The sequence below is a fragment of the Carassius gibelio genome, chromosome B21 (genome assembly GCF_023724105.1).
Source record: "Carassius gibelio isolate Cgi1373 ecotype wild population from Czech Republic chromosome B21, carGib1.2-hapl.c, whole genome shotgun sequence".
NCBI lineage: Eukaryota > Metazoa > Chordata > Actinopteri > Cypriniformes > Cyprinidae > Carassius > Carassius gibelio.
In genome coordinates, this window is record NC_068416.1 from 8,959,924 (window position 1) to 8,983,831 (window position 23,908).

At 38.7% G+C, this 23,908-nt stretch overlaps 1 protein-coding gene across 4 annotated transcripts in view; it reads right to left on the reverse strand.

The window, feature by feature from the left end:
• The window catches only part of LOC127985680 (cytoplasmic polyadenylation element-binding protein 4), a 29,684-nt gene extending 11,967 nt beyond the window's left edge, over positions 1-17,717 (reverse strand). For 2 of the 4 annotated variants that reach the window (XM_052587733.1, XM_052587732.1), the window contains exons 1-2: positions 17,282-17,713; positions 15,478-16,647 (exon numbers count right to left, since the gene is read on the reverse strand). In XM_052587733.1, coding sequence (XP_052443693.1) covers positions 15,478-16,593 — 1,116 coding nt within the window. In that variant the 5' untranslated portion in view covers positions 16,594-16,647; positions 17,282-17,713. Of the gene's footprint in view, positions 1-15,477; positions 16,648-17,281 lie in introns of all 4 variants that reach the window. The other 2 variants (XM_052587731.1, XM_052587730.1) reach the window with 2 other exon arrangements.
• Positions 17,718-23,908: the final 6,191 nt, after the last annotated feature.

Here is a 23,908-nt window from a genome sequence, read left to right on the forward strand (position 1 = left end):
ATTATTTGGAAAAAAAGTAAAATGTATTAAAGACTGCAAACAGTAGCTGTTGGACAAGAAAGGCCAATACTTTAAATGGATTAGGTAGGTTATTCCCCTTTAATCGAGTGTCTGAACAGGCTCAAGACTCTTCATTCTATTGTCCACCAAAAGCAAACAATAACAGAATCTAGGTTTTCCTGTTTTTTGAAGGTCAGTAAGACAGGCTATGCAAGTACGTCAACACAGACGTAAATGTTTGGCCAAAACATTACAGGAGTACAATCCTACTGTGCATTCTTGATACGCAGTCTTGCATTACCATGACGGTAACAAACATCAGCTCTTCAAGGCACAATATGTACGTTTTCACCACTAGAGCTTGCATTTTCAAAACATGAACAAAGGCAAAGCTTGATGATGCTATAAAGGAGGATGTTCAAAGATGAGGTAATTATTATTATTATTATTTTTACCTGTACCTTTCACAGTTATTCAAACCATGAATTATACAGAGAATGCAAGCAAGGGACATTTTCATTTTTCAACATTATGACTGACTTAATTCTAGCGCGTTTAAGCACTCTCAAAATACTCCCCTTATAATCAGTAAAGCTGTCTATACATGGTTTTATGAATTAATCTCCGACAGCATTCATACATCTGCACTTTGTTGTTTACGATGAATTTGCGTGAGAACTAAAATCGGTTCATGTGTGCGTGCACTGAACAAAAACTCATCTGAGCGCCTGATTGGACATTGCATTCATAAGCTCTGCAGACTCGAGTGTGATTGGTTATAATGCGCAACAATCTATTCTCTATTACTTACTATTGGAGTAACATCTAACTTGGATCACATGTCCCTTAATAACCAATCACATCACAGCCTTGACGTCAATAAATTTCTGACAGAGTTGTATGACACTCAATTGTTGTTTACGAATACCATAGGAATGAATGCAAAATGGCGTAAGCTGAATCCCACCTGTCGGAAAAAGTCAGTGACCTTATAAAACAACTTTTTATTGTTTAGTGTAAAACATGTTTAAGATTAGCAGATAGGCTGTTGATTCATTAAATGAGAAGCAGTTTCCTCTAAAAAGGTCTTTATTCAGCGTAGTGAAGCCTCTCCTCCATTGACATCCATAAAAATAAAAAAAACAGCCTCTGGTCTCCTTTCCCACCTACTGCCAGACTGAAAGAGTTAGCTTTAGCCGTTATGCTTTTTCGGCTAATGTTTGCAGGCTACAAGCGGAAACTGAGAATATGCAGATATTACATTATTTGTAGGTGACAATGACCAGGGACGAGTCCTTATTTAAAATCTGAATTTCTCTGGAATTAATTTTTTGGCAAAACAAATACACAACTGCATGAAATATATCACATTGAGCAAGTAGTTTTTGGATATTATATCACAGAAATCGTACATATTGTGCCTATAGAGTTACCTTTAAAAGTCTGCTCAATACAAGGATAGTTTACTAAAAAGATCCTCTTCCTTGTGTAGTTCTAAATCTGTGACTTGCGTTCTTCTGTGAAATTTAAAAGGAATCTGGAAGAACGTTTTCGGAAATGTTTCTTGAAGAACATTTTGTTCTTTCAATCAATGTCAGTGGGGTTCATTTGGGTCCAGTTGTTTATTTTTTTTTATTTTTTGTTATTTTATACATCAGTGTCATACAGGTTTTGAATGATTAAGGGGATAGTTCACCCCAAAATGAAAATTCTGTCTTTAATTGCTTTCCCTTCATGTCATTTTAATCCTGTAAGACCTCCATTTATCTTTGGAACACAAATTAAGACATTTTTGATGAAATCAGAGAGCTCTCTAATAACCCGGCATTGACAGTGACACAACTGACATGTTCACTGACCCAGAAACATAGTAAGGACAAATTCAATTTTGCAAAGCTACAAGACTATTTCTTATTTGCAAAGGCAAAAATAAAGGCTTTATTCAACAAATCATCTCTCCTGCATCACCGTCTTCCATCATTTTAGGGAGTACAATGATACATGCACGCACTTTCCAATGAACATAAACAGCACAGATTCTGCTGATGACATTCTGGGTAAAGCACACGCATGCCTTGTTGTACTCTCCAAAATGGCAGAAGATGGTAACTGGGGAAGAAGAATTAATTAATAAATTAGTTTATTTTTGTTTTCTTTGCACATCATCACCCAGGACCTCAAGTGGGAGTTCATCAGCTCTCTAATTAAAAAAAGCACAGCAGAGGAAGTACTTCCTGAGGCAGCTGAAGAAGTTTAACCTGCCAAAGACAATGATGGTTCATTTCTACACTTCCATCATTGAGTCCATTCTCACCACCTCCATCATCATCTGGTATGCTGCTGCCACTGCCAAGGACAAAGGCCGACTGCAAGGCGTCATCTGCTCTGCTGAGAAGTTAATCGGATGCAACCTTCCATCTCTTCAGTACCTGTACACTTCCAGGACCCTGAAGCAGGCCGTTAAGATTGTAGCTGACACTTCTCTCTGACACTGGCAGAAGACTGCGGTCCATTGGGACCAGGACCTCACACCACAAAAACGGTTTATTTCCATCCACAACTGTCCTTATTAACAAAATATCCATGACCCACCAGAGCTTCTTACTCATGCGCATGGAAATTACTTTTCAAATAAAAAAATAAATAAAATAAAAAAATTCTGCACTTATTATATAGCCTTAACTTATATTTTAAAATTGTTTATTTCATTGTTCTATTTATTCTTGTTTGTCATTTGTCTTTGTCAAGTACCAAATTACCAAGCCAAATTTCTTATACATGTATACATACAGTACTTGGCAATAAACATGATTCTAATTCATAAAAAGCATTCTCGTAGTTTCACAAAATTGAAGTTGAGCCACTGATGTCACATGGACTGTTTTACCGATGTCCTTACTACTTTTCTGGGGTCTGGGAACCTGTCAGTTGTGTCACAGTCTATGCAAGGTCAGAGAACTCTCCGATTACATCCAAAATGTCTCAATTTTTGTTCTAAAGATGAATAAAGGTCTTACGGGTTTGGAACGACAGAATTAATTAATGACAGAATTTAAATTTTGGTTTGAATTATCCCTTTAAATGAAAGTAAATGATAACAAATATAATATCACTTTAAATGAGAAGTGTTCACACAGAACTTGAGATGCAGGGCAGTGTAATTGAAAAATGTCCAGGTCTAAACATTTATTTTTTATTATTATATATATATTTTTTTATCTTAAGTTTTCAGAATGCTTTTAGAGCAAAACAGTCAAACACATCCATCTAGTTATTGCTGAAGTAGAAAAACAATTCATGTCCAGTACAGCAGCTCTAAAACACTGCTGAGAATGTGATCTGCATTAGCATGCATTTCATGCCAGAATTGTGTGTGAATTTCATCATTATTCAATTAGCTCGCTTAAGCTTAACTCTTTATTCAAAACTACTGTTACTGGAATTAACACCAAATATGCCACCTTTTTTGAATTATTTTAATAAAAGGCCTCCCAAGGAATAATACAGTTAGAGAAGCAACTTGCTCTCTGCTAGATACATGATGCAGTCGGGTCCGTACCTGAGGCTCCAACATAACACATCTTCCATCTGAACTGGATGGTGCTGTTATTAACAGTACAATCTGCTTGTGCTCAGTCACGATCTGGCATCTGCTGGGATCTTCAGAGCAACACTCATCCCCCTCAGGTTAGAGAGGCTTTGTGCTCACGCAGGGCACTTATGCCACAGCACAGGGCTGGCTCGCTTATTCAGAACACGAGTGCGGGCCAAAGGCCGTCTTCAGAATTACTGCACAGTACACTCCGCTGAGAGCCCTTTGATGAAGAACCAACTCCATGAGGAACTGAAGCCATCATTGACAAAAACCGAACGAGCTGCATTCTATTCACCACATCTTATTAAAAAGGTGTTAATGAGCATTTTCCACTTCCTTAACACGAGAGCTATTTCGGGTTTAACTATAATTAGACTGCGTGCACAGCTTGCTGACTTAAAGGCCTTTACCCACCAGGGGCATGTTTTCAGGTCATCATAGTTCAAGCGATATGGAAAAAGTCTGATGTGAGCTTTTCAGAACGGGACCTTGATGGAACACCCTGATGTGAGTGATTAAGTGTGGCATGTTACGGGTGTTTCAGGAATTACATTAATCTGAAATGTCATGGCTAAACTAATGAAAAGGGGGACGGGGGGAGAATGGGAGGCAGAGGCTTGACATTGTGTTTTTTGTCGCAGCACAAGGTATTTCAAAGCCTTCCACATCAAATCACTCTAAAGCCTATTAATCCAGCCTTTCCACACAGTTGGGGAGGCAGGGGGTATGGAAACCTTCCACAGGGGAGTGCAACTGACTCTGCTGATAAAGTAATTAAAGTGTAGAAAGAGCTCTCGTTCAGATAGATGACATAAAATAACCATGGCCGACATGTTCATGCCTCTATGATAGACCCTTTCTCATTGGAGAACGATCAATATGACAAAATAACATTGAAAAGGTATGTGGTCTCCAAATGACATTTGAAGAACACTGAAGGGTCTATCTATCTCCAGACAGCACTGAATCAAGATACCGGAGATAAGCATATCTATTTGAAATGGAGTCCACAACAAAATGCAGTAAGAAAATGAAGGGAAGCAGCTAGTGTGAATTTATTTTCGGATTACTGTGGTAATATTACAGCACTGTGCCATTACAAAGGAAATTGTAGGTTAATACAAACAGAAACCTAAACAAAGAACTCAACACAAGCATAATTACTTGTACCGACAAAAAAGTTTTAATATACATCCTGTAACCTATTTCAACACAAACATATGCATTACTACTATTTAACTGATCATATTTGCCAATGTATGCCAATATTCCAATTTATGCTTATATGTTTCAAAACCAATATGATTGCAAAAATAAGTGTCATGCTGGTCAAATACAGCGACCAGGGAATATAATACAATGTACATTTATTGACTTTGAGTTACAATACTTAAGATTTTTTGTGTCCATTACTACTTTTATTGTATGGAAAAGATAATCTTGCTCATACTGCAAAACATCTCTATTGTTAAATCATCTCTTCTGCAAAAGATGCCAAACTCGAACCCAATGGTCAAAGGCATGCATGTTTCGCAAGTTTACATAGAAAAACAAAGGAAAAGCAAGGCAGTGAAAGGCAAAAACACATTCTGGATGAACAGCCTTTAAATAATGACAGAATTATCATTTTCATATTCTAGAGTCTAACCCCAAAAACCATTTTCCTTTGTATCAAACCACAAAGATCCCCAAGATTAGAGGTGGTTTAATGCACTGGGTTGAATGTCTGTGCTGAGGCAGCCAGAAGCCCACGCAATCATACGAGAATTTAAAGAAGATTATAGAGGGTTAAGATGATGGCTAGAATTTACAAAGCAAAAGACCTCGCCGACCGATAGCATAGTGTACTAAAAACACATTACGGTAACAGAAGAGTTTAATATTACAGAACGAATCTAGAAAGGTATCAACAAAAAAAAAAAAAGAAAAAAAAAAGATTGAGAATGATTTGCATGCGGTGCAAAATGAAAAATGTAAAGTGTGTCATTAGGCAACTGCGCTGTCAAATTCTTGGCTAACCCTCTGTTCTTTACAATAAAGCTGAACAACAGATAGTCTCAGCCTCAGACGTCACACCCACCTACCGTTGGCTGAACGTCTGATGCATATGTCAAATAAAAGTGGAAACACTTCAGGAGTATCAAAGTCATCATCGGATTGGTTGAATTATACAGGATTTCCAGAGACGAATGTTTTGCATTCTTTAACGTTCTGCCTGGAAACAAACATGCCATGACACCCAACCCCCGCACGAAAGAAGAAAGCTGTAGTGTTTACAACTGTGACGACGAGCGCTTATCAGGATCAACTAAATGCTGGATTCTCAAAAGTATATGAAATATTTAAAGTCCGCGGCATAGATTTTTTAAAATACGTCTGAGAGTTTTATTGTGTTACTGTTATTGTGGCGACATTTCCATGCCCCGAAACATGATACTGAACAAAACAAACTGTGATTGGTCGTTTGACATGTCTGTTAAACGGCCTCATTGGTGGGCCTTGGCCAATGAAAGCTGCCATGGATTCCAGACCTTCAGCCTTCAGTCTGAAGGTCTGGCTATGCAAGACTAAGCAACAGATGACTATTTGCTATGGGCACCTGCGCCCCGTGACAAAAGCCAAACAAAAGCTGGCCTTGAAAATTAAACAAACAGCTTTAAGTTGTCTCCATGTCAGCTTGATCACTAATTGAACCTTGGTCACATAACAGCCCAGTTGGGTAAGATAAAAGACACTTCCCAACAGCCATATTTGTTTTGCTGCTTTCTTTACAGTGTCTTCAATCATTTAACCTTGTCAAGAGAACCATCTTCACCATCATGAATTGCGTGTCCCATTTCTAATTTTCGCTCTGAGCACTGCTTAATTACACATCTCAGCAGTGCCTGTTCATGTGTGAGTCTGTCAATGTGTGTGTGTGTGTGTGTGTGTGTGTGTCCTGCCCCCCTCCGGAGACAGCCTTTGCTTTCACACCAAACATCAGATATTCTTGGCTGAGAGTACACAGAGCCTGTGGAAACTTCCAGCGACATGAGGCAGTGCTGGGAATCACATCACGTATTCAACCAGCTGGAGCAAATAGCTGCAAATAAGAGCTGCCTGTTCTCAGTGGTGGAAGCCACAGGTTCCAAGCGCTATCAAATATCTTTAGTTTGTTGGTTTTACAAAGTACAGAACACATCTAGATCACAAAAGTGCAGGCTGACCCAAGTTCCTATACCAGATGATGACCTCTCTGCGCAAACGACTTGATAAGAAGATCTGGGAAGCACCTGTTCACTGGAATCAAGCTGAAAGGGAGATACTCTGACACAAATGAGGGCTGATGGCCCACAGAACTCACAGTGCTTACTATAACGCTACATTTAATGCTAACTAGGGATGCAACAATTAAAAATTTTCAGAACCAAACCGATCCCGAAGATTCTGAGTATCTACTGATACCGATCCAGTCCGATACCAACACAGTTTTTTTTTTATTCAATTTCTATACTTCTCTGTGTTGACCTGATCGTCACTCTTTTGTGTGTTAAACACTATCTACTACCAGTGATGGAGTACTCGAGTCCTGGACTCGGACTCGAGTCCGACTCGAGAATCCATTCTCTGGACTCGTGACTCGACTTGGACTCGTGAACTGATTACTCGTACTTGGACTCGGACTCAAGGATATATAAAATCGGACTTGAGCATTCATCACGTTGTTTTTGACTAAAAATTTTATAAAAAAAATGTTTCGTGCCCAAGACCGGCCACGATCTATTCTTTTCCCTAACAGGCACTGCTACAGTTCGCTCTCTTTGCTTGACAACACACTCACTGACGTCATTTACTTTCACTTTACTTTTTTCCCAAAGCGCTCGGGCACTTGCGGGAAAGGATGAAGCTGATTGGTTAGTTCTTGTCACATGACCCACGGTGCGCTTGTGGCATTCTGAAAAGTTGAGATGTTTTTAACTTGATGGGGTGCGGACGCGCCTGGATGCTGCCGTTATGAGCGTGCATACGCTTCCATTATGAGCGTGCATACCGCGCGCCTACAGTACATTGTAAATAACGAACTTGAGCGTGCAAAAGACGTGATATTTGAACGGCCCTTATCGTTACACATTGCTTTCTGACTAGGCGCGTGCTGTCACACACACACACACACATTCACTTGAACACAAACAAACGCACTCACGCTAAATCACTCGTTCACTAACACACAAACGCTCTCTCTCTCTCTCTCTCTCTCTCTCTCTCTCTCTCTCACACACACACACACTCATTGTAATATGCACATTTCTTTTTTTTCGCCGAGTGTATTTCTGTAATACAGTGTTAAAGGATTAGTTCACACAAAAATGAGAAATTTCTAATCATTTACTCCTCCCAATGCCATCCAGGATATCCATGGCGTTTTTTCTTAAATTATGTATTTTAAGGAAAACATTTCAGTATGTTTTCTTCATATAATGGACTTCAATGCCTACCACCTCAGTTGGTTGCTATTGTTTCCTCAAAAAAAAAAAAAAATTCCAATACGGGACTCGAGACTCGACTCGGACTCGAGCTCTGGTAATGGTGACTCGACTTGGACTCGACTCGGACTCTTCTTTGGTGACTCGGACTTGGACTCGGACTCGAACACTGAGACTCGAGACTCGACTCGGACTCGACAGTTGGTGACTCGACTACAACACTGTCTACTACATATAGACAACTTAATTTGAATAAAAAATAACAAATTAAAAATTATACAATCACAATCTATGACAAAAATACTATTATAAACCAGGTTAGTAGATAGTTCAGCAACTAAAGACACTAGAAAAATCAAGGGTGCACAACAATTGTATAAAATCTAGTGAAATATTTTGTTTACAAATAAAAGTGAATATGTCCAAAATCTGGTAAAATGTTACACATTGCTCCTTGTATTGTTGTAAAATACATTAATGAAAAACAAGTATATACATTTATATAGAAATCTAAAAGACGTTTCTTTTAAATGTATAGCAAGGTAATAGGATACAATAAGAAAGTCTATTAATAATATTTGATTGCGCAGAAAAGTATTATAATACTAAAGGCGTCAATATAGAGTGCACTTATGCACATCCCGTGTACAGAATGAGGAACTTGAAACAAAACCCAGTCACAAGTGCACAGGCAGCGGAGCCCTCCGAGTCCACATAGAACAGTAAGTACAACACACAATGCTGCTCGGCTCTGTGTTCATCTTCACCTCTCTCTTCACAGCAGTTCAGTCAGCGTATTGTTTGAGTACCGTATTTTCCGGACTATAAGTTAGGGCTGGGCGATATATCTAACGATATGATCATGCACCTAATCAGTAAAGCTGCTTCGGTTATCACCGCTAAAATCGACATCACTTGCTTATAATTGGAGTGGCATTTAATACACAGAGCCGTAGATCGCTGACAAGCTACGCCATATTGCGTTCATTATCGCAGATGAAGCGCCTTCAATAATGAACGCGATATGGCGTAGCTTGTCAGCGATCTACGGCTCTGTCTATTAAATGCCACTCAATATAATGACAATATAGTGACAGCTATGGTGATGACAACATCTGTTCACCAAAACATTTATCCGCATAATATACAGTAATAACATTTTTTAAAAAAGGCAGCTGTAGTTCCCACAGATTCTGCTTTATAATAAACAGTAGCAACATTTTAGGTTTCACAGGACTGAACTTACATTTGCAGTAAAAAAAAAACAAAAAGGTAAATTTCGTTAACTGGTATAATGTTACTATTAAATTCTGCTACTCTGTTTTGTACCTGTATTATATACTGATAACCACCATAACAAAACACATAAAAGATACACAAATTTGAGTTAATCACAAGTATCTACAAGCTGTGCTATATTAAAAGGGTCATATGGTTTTGCTTAAAAGAACATTATTTTGTGTATTTGGTGTAGTGCAATGTGTTTATGGGGTTAAGGTAAAAAAAAAATTTGTACAAAGATACTGTACATTATTGTTGCTCCTTTATGCCCCACCTTTCTGAAACGTGATGATTTTTACAAAGCTTTACAAGCGTGACGAGACAAAACCAATAAAATCCATTACAAACGAGGCATTTGTTGCATCCAGTGGGGACATAATTACTCATTATTATAACTTATAATGTATTTTTGTTTGTTGCGTTGCATATCGCACTGCATAAACTTAAAACCATGTCTGCATTTGTGATCGAAGAATTGACAAACAAGTGCTTTACACTGTTCAAAACTTGTGTTTGAATAATCAGTGGCAAATTGCCGACAAACAGGCGCCAGAATGTGCTTGCAAAAATGGGATTGCCCCACTTTATAGAAACAGCTTTTGTGCACAGAAGCATTTTAGGCTACTAGTTCAGGAAACAGTCCTCATCCTTCATAAAATGCACTGCACATATCTGAATATTTGGGCTGAATATCTGGAACACTGTTGTAAATACAACTTAACCACTGATTTTCTAGTTGTGTCCTCTTTTGGAAGACCAAGCAAAGTATTTTCACTTTCACAACGAAACACACAGCATCTCCACAACATGGTGGCGGCAGCAACAGTGAGAATAAAGGTTACACCTCTGCATGAACATTTGGGTGGTGTTATGTGGTGGCATGTTAGAACGAGCCGTTTTAGGAAGGCGTGGTTGACTTAATTTTTATAAAGAATCTCTCTTTGGATTTGAGACTTTAGTCTTTGCAACTTTACAGATCTTCTTTACGGATCAAGAGCTTGTAAAACACTCCAAAGAGAAAGGAAAAATTTAAGGTGCACACAAATCCAAATAAAACATCATGGTAACACACGTCACTTAGATGCATTAAATAATTAAGGAACATAAGAGGTAAAATAACACTCAAAATGTACATAACTGATAAAAGGTAATAAGAAACAATTGTTTAAACAATATATCACAAAGAAAATTGAGAATTTGACAGTGTACATTTGTTTACTGTAAATTATAAGACTAAGATTATCATTATAAGATGACTTCATTTTTAAGTCTGTACATTTAACAGTAGGTTCCTAAAAATGTCTTGTAAGATTGAGTTTTTTTTTTTCCCGTATATGGGAAGGGAATCAATAATTAAACAATTAGTAGCATATTATTATCACTATAGTGCTATACTGTACTATTTTTTTTATTTATTTTTTTACAGTGAAGAATCCATAGCATCTTTTTGGAAAGCTATTTTTTTAGTTATTTATAATTAATACATTTGGCTTTAATGGACAGGAAAGTCTAAAGACAAGAGTAACAAGAAGGGAGGTCGTCTTACAGGGTTTTCTTTTTTTCTATATTACACTCAATTTGCTTGATAAAATAATGTTTTTTTTTTTTAAAAAAAGAAAAAAAAAATATTATCACTACACTGAGTCCTTAATAATTTATGTTGTTAGAAAATAATGCACTCCACTAGTGGTCGACCTATATATTGGCATTTTTCGAATATCCGCATTGGCCGATAAGTTTTTCTGCTTGGCCGAAGTGTTCGAGGCGAGGCTTTTATTTTGACGGTGCACCAGACTTTTATTTTGACAGTGGTGAGAGCGGCAGCGCCTGAGCACACAGTGCTCACATTCTCCCCATAAATTGTATAAAAACATGGACGTAGTGTCCGTGAGGTCACCCGTAGACTCCTGAAGTCTGTTTTTGAAGCTTAATGTGTGCAGAGCGAGCCGTCGCCATCTTGGCAGTGCGTCATTGAGCGACTCTCCTGGGCGATCAAAAATGGGCAAAAAGGCGGGAGCTGGTAGCTGAAGCCACGCCCACCTAGTCCGACGGCAGTGTCAGCAGCGGCAAACCACCTGTCACTCACATGGCCACGCCCTTAATTATGCAGAACTTTAAGTCTTGATATAATATAAATGGATGAGTTACAAAAAAATTCATCCCTCACAGTTGTCATGAAGGCCAAAATTTGCTATTTAGACCAAAATCATTTCTCGATTCTCCCTCGTTTACTGTTGTTGTTAACAGTTCTAATACGGATAGAAATCGGTCTAATAACCTGATAGAACAGTTCAACAAAGGAATTAATGTATACAGAAAGTATTATAATGATCGCTTTTATAGTGTTAGTAATAGAAAAGTAAACATTAGAATACTTTCTTGTTTGCCGTCAGCATTAAAGGTCCCATGACGTGGATTATTTCCTTTTCTTTAAATGCTTTTTAATGTTTCCTTAGGTGTACTTATATTGTTAGTATGATTTTTACATTTAAAATTTAGAAATAAAAATAATTTTTATATCCTGATATTAGCCCTCTGGCTTGAATGCTCTGTTTGAAGGGGCGTGTCTGCTGTGAGACTCAGAGTAAACGACAACTGTTGTGATTGGCTGACATATTTGCATTCGAAATGCGTATTACTTGTGGAAACCCTCTCATACATATATATATATATATATATATATATATATATATATACACACATTTTTCTTTTTACTATTACAGCTGTCGAGATTAACGAATCGTGGAAGTGTTGATTATATAATTATTTTTCTGATCTTTTCCCCATCACATGAAAGGCTGCAGTGATGAGCATTGAGTAGATGGAGTCTGTTTATCGCGTGAATGCAGTGATCGCGTCATTATTGCAACACGTTTTCTCCCACAAAATGCTTTCACCACAAATAACATCAAACACATGAATACAGTAAGAGCTTTGTTGTGCAGCATAACAGCGTCATTCATTGTAATGGAAGTTTAGGCAAGTTTGCAGATATACTCGCGACGTGTGACAGCTCTGAAAAAAAAAGGGAGCGTTCTTTGATCGCTCTCTGTAGTTAAATCACAATTTAAATAACAGATTTGTTTCATGCTACTAAGAGAAACAACATGAAGTTGATCATTTAGTCACTGGCTTGATTCACTGATGCATAAACAGTATTAAACGATTTTGAAAAAAAGTCTGTGTGAACTTGAATGATTAGCTACACATCAGAAATCACTGATCACAGATCAGGCATTAATGAACACTGTTACTCACTGTTTGTGGCAGTGCTGTCGAATCCATATCATAAAAGTATATTTGTAACGCCTGTGCTGACATAGCGACTGGATTATATGTGAATATTTGGGCGGGCAAAGCAGAGAAAGGGGAGGTAACAATTCTCCTTATAACGTCACAAGGAGAAGACTCAAGATCAGCCCCTTTTGAGCTTCCATTTTCTCAAAGGCAGAGAAAGATAGAAAAAGCTCGATTTACACCGATTGCAATTTCTAGAAACTTGGGGACCATATACAGGCTAGGGGAACTCATTATAATGTTAAAAAACCTCAGAAAGTGAAATTTTCATGTAATAGGACCTTTAAGCAAATATGCATTTATATAATTTAAACAAATCTCTGAATGACTAATAAACATTTCATTTCACAAACCTTGCAAACTTAGTTGAATCCCGTTGTGAGATCTTGTGAAATGTATGTGTATTCAGCATGATTGCGTGTTCTCTGTGTGACGGTCAGTCTGTGTGAATTGAATACTTTAAAGGAACACTCCACTATTTTTGAAAACAGGCTAATTTTCCAACTCCCCTTGAGTTATACAGTTGTGTTTACCATTTTGGAATTCATTCAGCTGATCTCTGTGTCTGGCGGTAGCACTTTGGCTGTAGCTTAGCATAGATCATTGAAACGGATTAGACAGCATCAGCATCTTGCTCAAATATGACCAAAGAGTTTAGATATTTATCCTCCTTAGACTCTTCTGTAGTTATAGTGTACTAAAACTGATGGAAAATTTTAAGTTGTGATTTTTTTTTTAGGCAAATTAGGAGCATTACTCTCATACTGGCTTAATAATCAAGGAACTTTGCTGCTGTACCACGGGTGCAGGCGCACTAATATTAAGCAGCACCTGAAAATAGTCCCCAGCTAACTTCCAACTGTAGCCTATGTTTAGGCGCTGCATAATATTATTGCGCCTGCTGCACCTGTGATACAGCAGCAAAGTTCCTTAAGACTTAGTACACAATGTAACTACAGAAGAGTCAAGTTTTAAATAGGAAAAATATAGAAACTCTTTGGTCATTTTTGAGAGAGATGCTAACGGTCTAATCAGATTCAATGATCTATGCTAAGCTACAGCTAAAGTGATACCTCCAGAAATTGGCAGAATGGAATATTAAACGGTAAAACCCAACTGTTTAACTCTAGGGGAGTTGGAAAATGAGCCTATTTTCAAAAATAGTGGTGTGTACCTTTAAACTTTAAACTCGTTATTTCAAATTATACATTGCTTTATGCATTTGCCCACTATCATGTTCATGTCATTTTCACTGTGTGCTGTATGTAAAATGAGTGTTGCCCCTGCTTTATTTGAAAAATATGATTCCCTGTGCACACAAACCTCCCAGAATACTGAGTGCCCTGTTGGTTAGTGTTTACTTCCTTGTCATGCCTAACAACACCCTTTATGACTACATTCACAATATAGCATGTACCTTATAGGGAAGTAAAAAAAAAAGTTTAATCTATCTATCTAATATATATGTATATATATACTGCCAAAGTATCTAGGACTCTATGCCCTATCTTTTGCCCATCATCACTCCACCCCTCAATCACATGTACACAGACACACGTTCTAAACAAACAGGAGCAGTTCTAGTACAGCTTATAAACCCTTACGAGTATGTCATGCTGCTGTAGTGTAAAATAATTGAATGGTTATTATATTTATGCACTGTGTACCACTTTAACAAATCTAAAGAATCCATTTATCTATCTAATCTAGCTCCAGTTATGTATGACAAGGCCAAAAATATACTACCAGAAATAAAACCGGTCGGCCGACATTTTAAAACGTGCTACTATGATTAATGTAATGGCTTACGTAAATGTAATCAAATGCGTCAAGAAGACAATGTCTACATTACAATAATTCGCTTTGTAAGATTAGCATCAAACCATCCCAGACAGCGTCATGGTAGGCAACTGTCAGCTTCTAAAATCCAACAGAGCTGTTTGGAAAACAAAACAGGCAGGGCAAAGTTAGTCATCCAAGCGTCTAGCACATGTTGCTTTGGGCCCAACTCAAGCAGAATTTGTCACAATGTGCCATGAGAGAGCAGAAGCAGGCAAATTAAAGTGATGCAAATGTACAAAACAATGATCCACATGTTACAAGGTTCACACCGACAGTAAAGGCAGCATCAAAGCAACCGGGAATCATTCATTTAAATGAAAACTGCCAGTTTCTGATGACAAAAGCCAAAAGATACTGCCGACGACGTGAGAAAGTTGAGTTGAGCTTAAAAGCAAATGAGCAGCAACACGTTGGGGTGACTACCAACGGGAGTGCACAGAGACATACAACACCTTTTAATATAAAGTGTGTGTGTGTGGGGGGGGGGGGGGTGCATTATCTAGACATATGCATTATAAGCTGTAATTATACTGACTTTAAAAGTTTTCTTTAAGTTAGATTAAACTATTATTCTCAACGTTTTATTAAACATATAATTAATATTCTTTAACAAAGATAAAAAATAGCATTTGATAAAGCTTTGAGTAGACCTAAATAAAGCCTGTTCACACCAAGAACAATAACTATAAACATAACAAAAATAATTATATTAGCATCCAAATCAACGGTCTGTTTATTATATACACTGCAGTTTCATCGCCCTGCTGCTTTAAATGCTCAAGCTCTTTAAAGTTGGGTGGTTTCTGATTGGCTGTTAATGATTTTTTTTCTATCGCATATATGGCCAAGTTTTAACAAAAGCTCAAAACCTTTACTTTATAGTTCTAATTATCATCCTTGATGTGAACAGGCCTCTTTAGGCCTGGCCAACATGGGTCATTCACTGCTTTTCGTTAGCTATTTTTGAGGCAGATCATTGTGCCAATATAATCTACACACCTGGAAAGGGAAGATGTTCTCGCTCCTGCTGTCATCCATCCAGGACTTCGGGTTGAATCCGGGGCTGGTGCGGGAGTACTTCTGCTGGGGCATGTGGTTGTTGGGGAAGGTCTTCTTCAGAGGTGAGATGGAGTTGAGAGGTGTCATGCCGCCATTCAAGCCACGGCGGTACTCACGGCCCTGGGAGCCACCCCAACCACCGTAACCCCCACCTGGGCTCCACGAAGTGGAAGAAGGAGAGGGTGAGGGGCTCTGGTAGCTGCCCCAAGGTGAGGGAGGCTTGCTCATGTTGTTGGAGAGATGCGGCAGCTGGCCGAAGGGGGCGCTGCGGTGGGGGAACGGCGGCTGATGAGGACTGGCCGGAGAACGACGATGCTGCTGGTGCTGGCTGTGAGGGTGCTGGAAGTGGGGGTGAGGTGGGTGGTGCTGGGAGATGGGACCGATCTGAGGGGAGAAGTTCCCCCCGAACCCCGGGCTGACGTGGTGGGAGAAATTCTGGAACAGCAGAGGGCCGTTGTTGGCCGAGGCGGCCGGGTTGAAGAAGCTGATGTCCTCATTGATGATGGTGGAGGGGGTGGCGGGGATAGCAGCCGACCAGTTGTTGAAGCTGGTCAGGGAGGAGGAGGAGGTGCTGGACTGGGCAGCTGTGCCTAGTCCCGAGGGCTCCTGATAGTCAAAGGGCGTCAGCACGGGGGACTCTAAACGCAGCTTCTCCTTGCCGTTGGTCCCATCGGATGACCCACTCTCCACTTTACTCTCCTCAGCACGAGCCTTTTCCAGCTCGGAGATGATGGCGCTCTCCTGGTGTACGGGGGAGAGCTGCTGCTGCTGCTTCTCTTGGGTCTCTTGCAGCTCCTGCTGCTGGGCTTTGGGCTTCTCTGAGCCGAGGATGTCATCTTGCATGTTGCTGTGAGCGCCGGCCGCCGGGAACAGCCAGGTCGAACCGCTGCTGCTGCTACCATTTCCAGCAGGGGTGCTGTTTATGAAAGCGGCGGGGCTGGCGGTCGCATTCTGGTGGTGGTGTGGCGCTTGCAGGTGAGGGTGGATTCGTACTGGGAAAGCAGACTTGTTGCCAGTGTTGTTCTGCACTAAGACTCCAAACCCGTAATCCCCCATTTATGTTCTCCAGTTCAACCTGGCTCCGACACAGTTGTTCTTGCTTCCTAAGCCCTGAAATAAGAACGCATATCCATGGTTAAAATACTCCATGACGCAGTTGCTCAACATAATTCATGACATACTGGAAACGCTGAGGACACCCTTTGGTGAGAGACTATGTCTGGCCAGACGTCACAAATACTGACAGGACAGATAAATGTGATCAACATCGCCAGGATATTTATGGTATGACAGGTTTATGTTGTCAAGTATTATACCATACTGGCTATAACACAAGTTATAAATGTCTTTCAGGCTCTAATTATAGATTCGTGACGACTCTTCAGCTAGCAGCTAGCTACCGGCTTATTCAACAGGAACTGCTAAAAGGCTTCATATCCACCGAAAGGCCGACTCGACCGTGTTTTTCTGACGCAGGAAAAAAATACAGTAAGATAGCTTCCTCGATAAAGTATCGCTGTTGATATAATTTAAATATCTAAAGGGGACAAGAATCCTTAGTATTCGCTTATCTTTTCAACGAACGAATGCTCGAGCTGAAAAAATGATGACGTCTTCTGCTCTCGCGCTACAATAATCACAATATTGCACGATTTAACACATATAAAGGCACAAATACACATCTTATATTAGGGAGTTATGATAAAAACGTTCACAAAAAAATAAAAATACATTTACTTATCACCTTAGTGGCTGATCCCAGCGATGACTGAGGACAGACACTTGATCCAGATATATCACAACGCAAACTAACAACGCAGAAGCTCGAATAAACTTGGTGATCGGTTACGTTACTTTAATCTGACAGGAGTGTCTATTTTTTCTCCGTTCCTCGTCTTGACGTGTCCTGCCTTCTCAATGACACAGCCCTGTCTCGCTTTAGCCAGCTGCTAACCTTTAAATCACTTGCTTAGACGATTCTACGTCATTGACTTCAATATAAAGAGACTAGTTTAGTTACTGGTGAACTGCAATGCGTTCATGCGTCCTTTTCATTGTTAAATAATCGGTTGTGTCTTTTTTTTTTTTTTTTTTTCACCAGCGCTCTGCTTGCTCCCTTCGCTACGCTGCCGCTGCTGTCCTTTTCCTCTCCACGGCACAATCTACTGAAGCCAAATGACAAGGAGACCCAGTCCACACACACTTCCGGCTAAAGCTCCGCCTCCGCCGCGTCAGACCACGCCCACTGGAACCTCACAAGCCGTATGTTCCGCCCACGCTGGTGGAAGACACGGGCTTTAATTGGTCAGAGCGTACGGTATTCCCGCCCACTGTTTCCTAATTTGGAAGCGATTCATAAATATGTGTCTCTCCTTTAAGGTCATTCGAGTAACGAGGTTCCGCCTTTTCCATTTACGTCTTGTAATCTCCTCCCTGTAAGGTCAACAAGGCTTCAAAATATTTAGTATTTTCTATCTATCTCTCTCTCTCTCTCTCTATCTATCTATCTATCTATCTATCTATCTATCTATGTTTTTTTATATATGATCTTTATAGCCATTTTTCATTATTTTATAGTTTTTATGTTGAAAAATATGGTAAGCACGATTAATGTTGAAAGTGGAGGTCTCAGTGGCATATACAGTATATGCAGCACCACAAAATGCCATGCAACATGTTTAAATGTATATACCCTCCTGCAATTTCCCTGATATCTTTCCTGTCCCCTGGTCATGTGCAAACGTGTGTCCTTTCTTAAGACGCTGGAAGGAGCTTGAATCAGCAGGGGCTGGCTTTTCCCAGTTGCAATGACACCTGCTTGCACCCTTCTTCCCTGTTTTAAGCGACCCGGATCAATCTCATTACCAACAAATGGGTCGGAGAGCAGGGAGGAGATTGGCTCTGAATATGACAGCTGTGCCCTTAGACAGAGGTCTCATTAAGGCCTGCTGCTGACATTGCTGCTGTTTTCACTCCATAATGGAGCTCCTCCACCATCCTCATTTAGACTTCTCATAGCACTAGGTCTACTAACAATGAAGCCCGATTGTAGAAATCAGCTTCTGTGGGTGACATCTTAGGTACAAGACAACCTTTATATATTATTATAATATAACACGACTACAAATACATAAATGAAAGGCATAAAATATTGCTGTACGGACTGAAATTGTTTTATTATGTTCCAAAAAAGACAATGCAGTCAACGATAAAGGAAATCAGTCATTATACTAAAATATTTGACCAATCAGACTGAATCATCCAGGGAATATAGTAAAGTGGTGGATTGCCAGTAAATGAACAAGTAAGTATGGGTAAACTAAAACCCACACTAAAATCGAATTGTTTAAAAAACAGGCTGTACAATAGCTATGGCTGCATACGAAATTGCATTCTTCCTAACTACCAACAAAGTTTGTCTGAATTAACAGTACTCATAAAAGAGTGGGCAAAAAGTACCCAGGTGACCTCACGACCATACGATTCAGAAGTATGCATATTATTGATGCTTTATTGATGTGATATTGACAAGATGGCAAATATAGTACATCCATATCATATTCATACTGCAAACATCCATAAAGAACTCTTTTGCAATCGTGAAATAATCACTTAATCATACTTAAGAGAGTGTGCGATTTCGGACGCAGTCTATACTTTAAGTAGTATTTTCTGACTCTATATTTTTCCCTTTCATTTTTCCGATAGGGATTAAAAATTACAAAAAGTTCAAATCAAAATTCGTGTGAAATTCATTTGTGAAGACTGTTGTGATAAACAAAACCTGCATCATAAACTTTTGTTATACAGAACATATTTTCTGCAATAATCCAATACCCAATGGAAATATCTTGTTGGGAACCAGGGTGATGCTAACTTTAGGGTTGGCCTACAAAATGACATCAGTCACAGCAACACTGTAGACTCTAAATCTATTTATAGCATTTGCTTTTTCTAACAGTCTGATTTTATAAATAAAAGACACAGGCCTCTGGAACATTTCTTCCAGAGACCTCATATTAACCTGGGTCAATCAGCAACCAAAGAACTCTGATTGGCATCTAATTAAATACCAGTAGACAGTTCTCTTCATTAAACTCCTTTAAGCACTCATCTAACATTAATTAGAAAAGTTTAATAGTAATCCCAGTGGAATTGGCTATTAACACTGTCGCTGTGTACCTAACCCCTCGCTCTCAGATTTCCTCTCCAGCACATTCTCAGATGTTTAGTGTAGTTTATTCAGACATCTGGGCAGTCTGTTTGACATCTACACTTAATGTGGAATGAAGATGCCACCATGTTGTGGAATGAAGATGCCACCATGTTTAAACCCTGAGAACGGTTTAAAAAGCAGAGACAAAACCTGTCAGACTGGCTTCAATGGAAACACACCTTTGCAGCAGAGCCCAAATGACCTCCATGCAAAATTATTCAGTCAGTCAAGCATATTTACATGCATTAAGGCATTTTGAATGAGGTTGGTTCATTTGAACAAGCAGATGTGCATTTGTGTCTCGCTGTAAAGATTGAGCCACTGCAAACGCGACCCTGGTTCAGTCTCCGGTTTCATTTGCCAAAGAGCCAGAAAGAGTATGAATAAAACATAGAGTACATTGAAAAATTAATCACCCCTACCTGAGGCATAATTATGGTACAATACTCTCCTCAAGAGAAGAGAGTGACGTTGTAACGAAGATGCATTGTGTTAAGTAATACAGCTTATTTTGTGTGCCATGAAATATTTAGCTAGTGTACACAGGCCTAAACAAAGCGATGTAAACTGAACACGCAACAGGGATCGTATTCTCAGTCGCAGCTGCAAGCAACTCGTTCTGGGTTCGCAGTATATTTTCATAGTCCCAACATATGTCTTAATATATCGATAGAATATTAAACTCACAAGATGGACCTTATTTCATTTACAATGTTTTTTTTTTTTACAAATATCTCAATTTAGTGAACATTGACCGGAATTTTTAATTATTAAAATAATAATAATAATAATAATAATAATAATAATTTGGCTTAACCTATGCAGTACTATAAGTGAAAAAATTATTTTAATTTAAAAATATTAATATTTAAAAATATATATATATATAATTTAAATGAATCATCATTTTATATTATTTTGCTCTCACTATCAAAATTAAATAAGCCTTTAATTAAGGGATTCATTAATCAATTCCTAGAAGTGACATATTTTGGTGGGAAAGTATTAGCGATATGGTTGGTGATTCAAATGATGTTTTATGGATTGTCTCACTTTAAAACAAAAAAATAAAATTAAAATAGTTACATAAAATTTTACATTTGTACACTTCGATTTCAAGAAATTATCTTTTATTTATGTATTTTTTCTATTTATTCATTTCAATCAAGCAATCATTTATAGCTATAATTTATGTTTTAAATGCTTGAGCATGTTTCTGTAAAAGACTGGTACACAAATGTACAGAAATACTCTCTTTACAACACAAGTATGTCCAGGTTTTTGAACATTAAATAGCTCAAAAGACACTCCATAACTGGAATAATCTCACTGCATTTAAACCGACAGGAAGGTTGAGCCAAAATGGCTGCACTGCAGAGAACGCTTGACAGTCACATACTCGAGCAATTTGCACAGTCATCTTGTATAGTCAGTACATTCAATCACACCTGGATGTAGTTTAGATGTTATATATTCTCTTGATACCCTATTATAAGAGCTCAGCATGCAAATGTTACACAATTGATCATTCTGCTGTGTCTGCTGCGTTCTTTGCATTGGGCCAAAGCTTGTGCATATTGCTCACCGTCTATTTGTTCTTGTTGGGATCCCTGAGGAATAAAATCCTAATTAAGCTGAAGGGACCAAGCATTCACAAGCACATCAGCTCTGCTTTTGGGAAGGAATGTGGATAGGCGGCCATTCACGTCAGTGAAGCATTTGCGATTTCATTAGTCCTCCGGGTCCAGAGAGGAATAAATTATAGACAATCAGCTCAGCATATGTATGCCTATGGGTGTGTGCATATGTATGAGAAATAAAAAGAATGTCTGCATTGAGTGGCAGTTTGCATTTAGGCATTGTCATGTGATTGTGACGTCCCAGCTTGCCATTCAAACCTGTATGACTTATAGAACACCAAAGGGAAAACTCGAAATTATCACAATTTTCAGTGCAATTACAATGAATTGTACTGAGGCTTTTATGACCCAAAGAGGATGAAAAGCACAATAAATTAATCACAAAAGAAGTCAGTTTAAACTTGATCAATATTTTCTGAAGTCATGAAATACCTTTGTCTGAGAAAAGGACTGAGTTGAGTTGAACTGAATCACACTTTTGTGATTTGGATCAACCTTCATTTGGAAGTGAAACGAAAATGAGAATTGTTGCCAATGCAGGTAGCTAAAATTAGTTTATTTCATTTCAGTTAATGTTTATATTGTTACAAGTAATCTTTTTTGTTATCATGAAAAAAAAAACTATTTCACACTGTTCCTCGGACTGTTCATAATATGGCTTCATGCATACTTAATAGATACTTTTATAGTGCTTTTGAATAATTTCTGAAGCTTAAAATCCTCATTCTCTATCTCCTTTAATAAGAAAAAGAGTAACCAGCACAATATTAAAAATGTTTCCTTTTATGTTCCACTTGAAGTAAGAAAGAAAGAAAGAAAGAAAGAAAGAAAGAAAGTTAATTCCTCAATTTGAACTTTTGACGTCAAGGTCATACCAACACGCTTATGTCTGCATGTCAAAACACAATAGCAATTATAGGGGCTGGCCTCCAAACTGAAATAACTCACTCTTTCTCTCCCGCAAAACGCTCCTAACCCTGTGAAACGCTGACACGGCTGATCAGTCTGAGTGGTGGACGAAAAAGTGCTGAGTCAGCCTGGGCTGCACGTCCTCCTCCACAGCAGCGATGCTCAGAATGTGGCCTCATCAATAATGAACCGTTCCCTCGGCCTGCCGAGAGCCATAGCCATCACCCACTGCAGTGGCTTCAGTATCAGTCGGGTGTCAGCGAAGGCGAGATAATGCATGTGGGCTATAGCAGCATGCTGGTGCACAATGCGCTGTTGGTAACTGGGATGGCCCCGGGCATTTCGGGATTGGAATAATTAAAACTGTTATTCAGCTTCATAATATCACTGACAAACTCCTGCTAAGTTAACATCGCTCCAGATGTTCCCATCCCTCATATGCTGCTTTAAATTCCTGTAACAAAAAGCTGCAAAACCAGGTGGTTTCCCCGGGCTTCATACAGCTTAATTTCCTTCACAAGTTTGTTGCTGCCCTACTTAAACATGGGTGTTCCTAACTGTGTCTGCTTTGAATAAAGTAAACAGCGTAAAATTACAAAGAGATGGTGAGAAGTTCACCTACAAAACCTTTTAAACGTTAGTGCTCACCAACAGCAGCCTGTTACCTCAGAATTAAGTCATTATCTACAGTATATCTACAGTATAAAATAAAGTTTGTGTGTGTGTGTGTGTGTGTGTGTGTGTGTGTGTGTGCACATAGTAATTTTTAGCAACAACAACAACAAAAAAATTATAATAATAAATATCTATTATTTATTTATGTTAGTAACATAGAAAAAAGTCATTGCTGGCCCTTTTGATCAGTTTAATGCATCCTTTCTGAATAAATAATTCATTTCTTTCATAGAAGTAAAAGAATCTAACTGACTTTTGAATGGTAGTACATATACGGTCCATGTTACTATAATATAATAATTCTATATAATGTATTTTTCATATGCCTATTTCAATTTATTGATTACAGAGCATGACCTTTTCGTTGTTATCAGGGTTTGGGTAGAGAAATTGATTTTCCACCCAGCTATGTTCATAGTTCACAGAGTTCTCTATGAGGACGGCCGATGGTTAGCTGGATTGGGTAAGATATGGGACATGGGTCATGAATCAGTTTTAGTAGTACTTCAGTGCTATAATATGTCTGTAAGACTAGCCTGCTCAAGAAAACTCATCCCATCCTTCTCAAAAAGGCTTATATTTGGAGGCTTTTCCAAGAAAATTGATTTTTGCAGTGCTGCCTTGTAGGACATTTTCTGTATGTTTACATGAAGAATAAAAAGCTTTATTTCTTCCGAATAAATTATGCTATTGCCCATAGCTCAGGAATCATACCGCTATGGGATTCAAGTGATTTTTATGCTCTAGTTTTTGCTTTTTCTCGCTCTACTTTTTGAAGGGACTTTTTTTTTTGCCAAAGAAAGTAGCACTAAAGTCAGCTGAGACCATTTGGTGAAAACTATTAATGTTTTGTACTCAATATATGCCTATATAAAAAAAGTGCTGTGACTGTTGTATAGCGATGGGAGGATAATAAACCATGGTATTACCA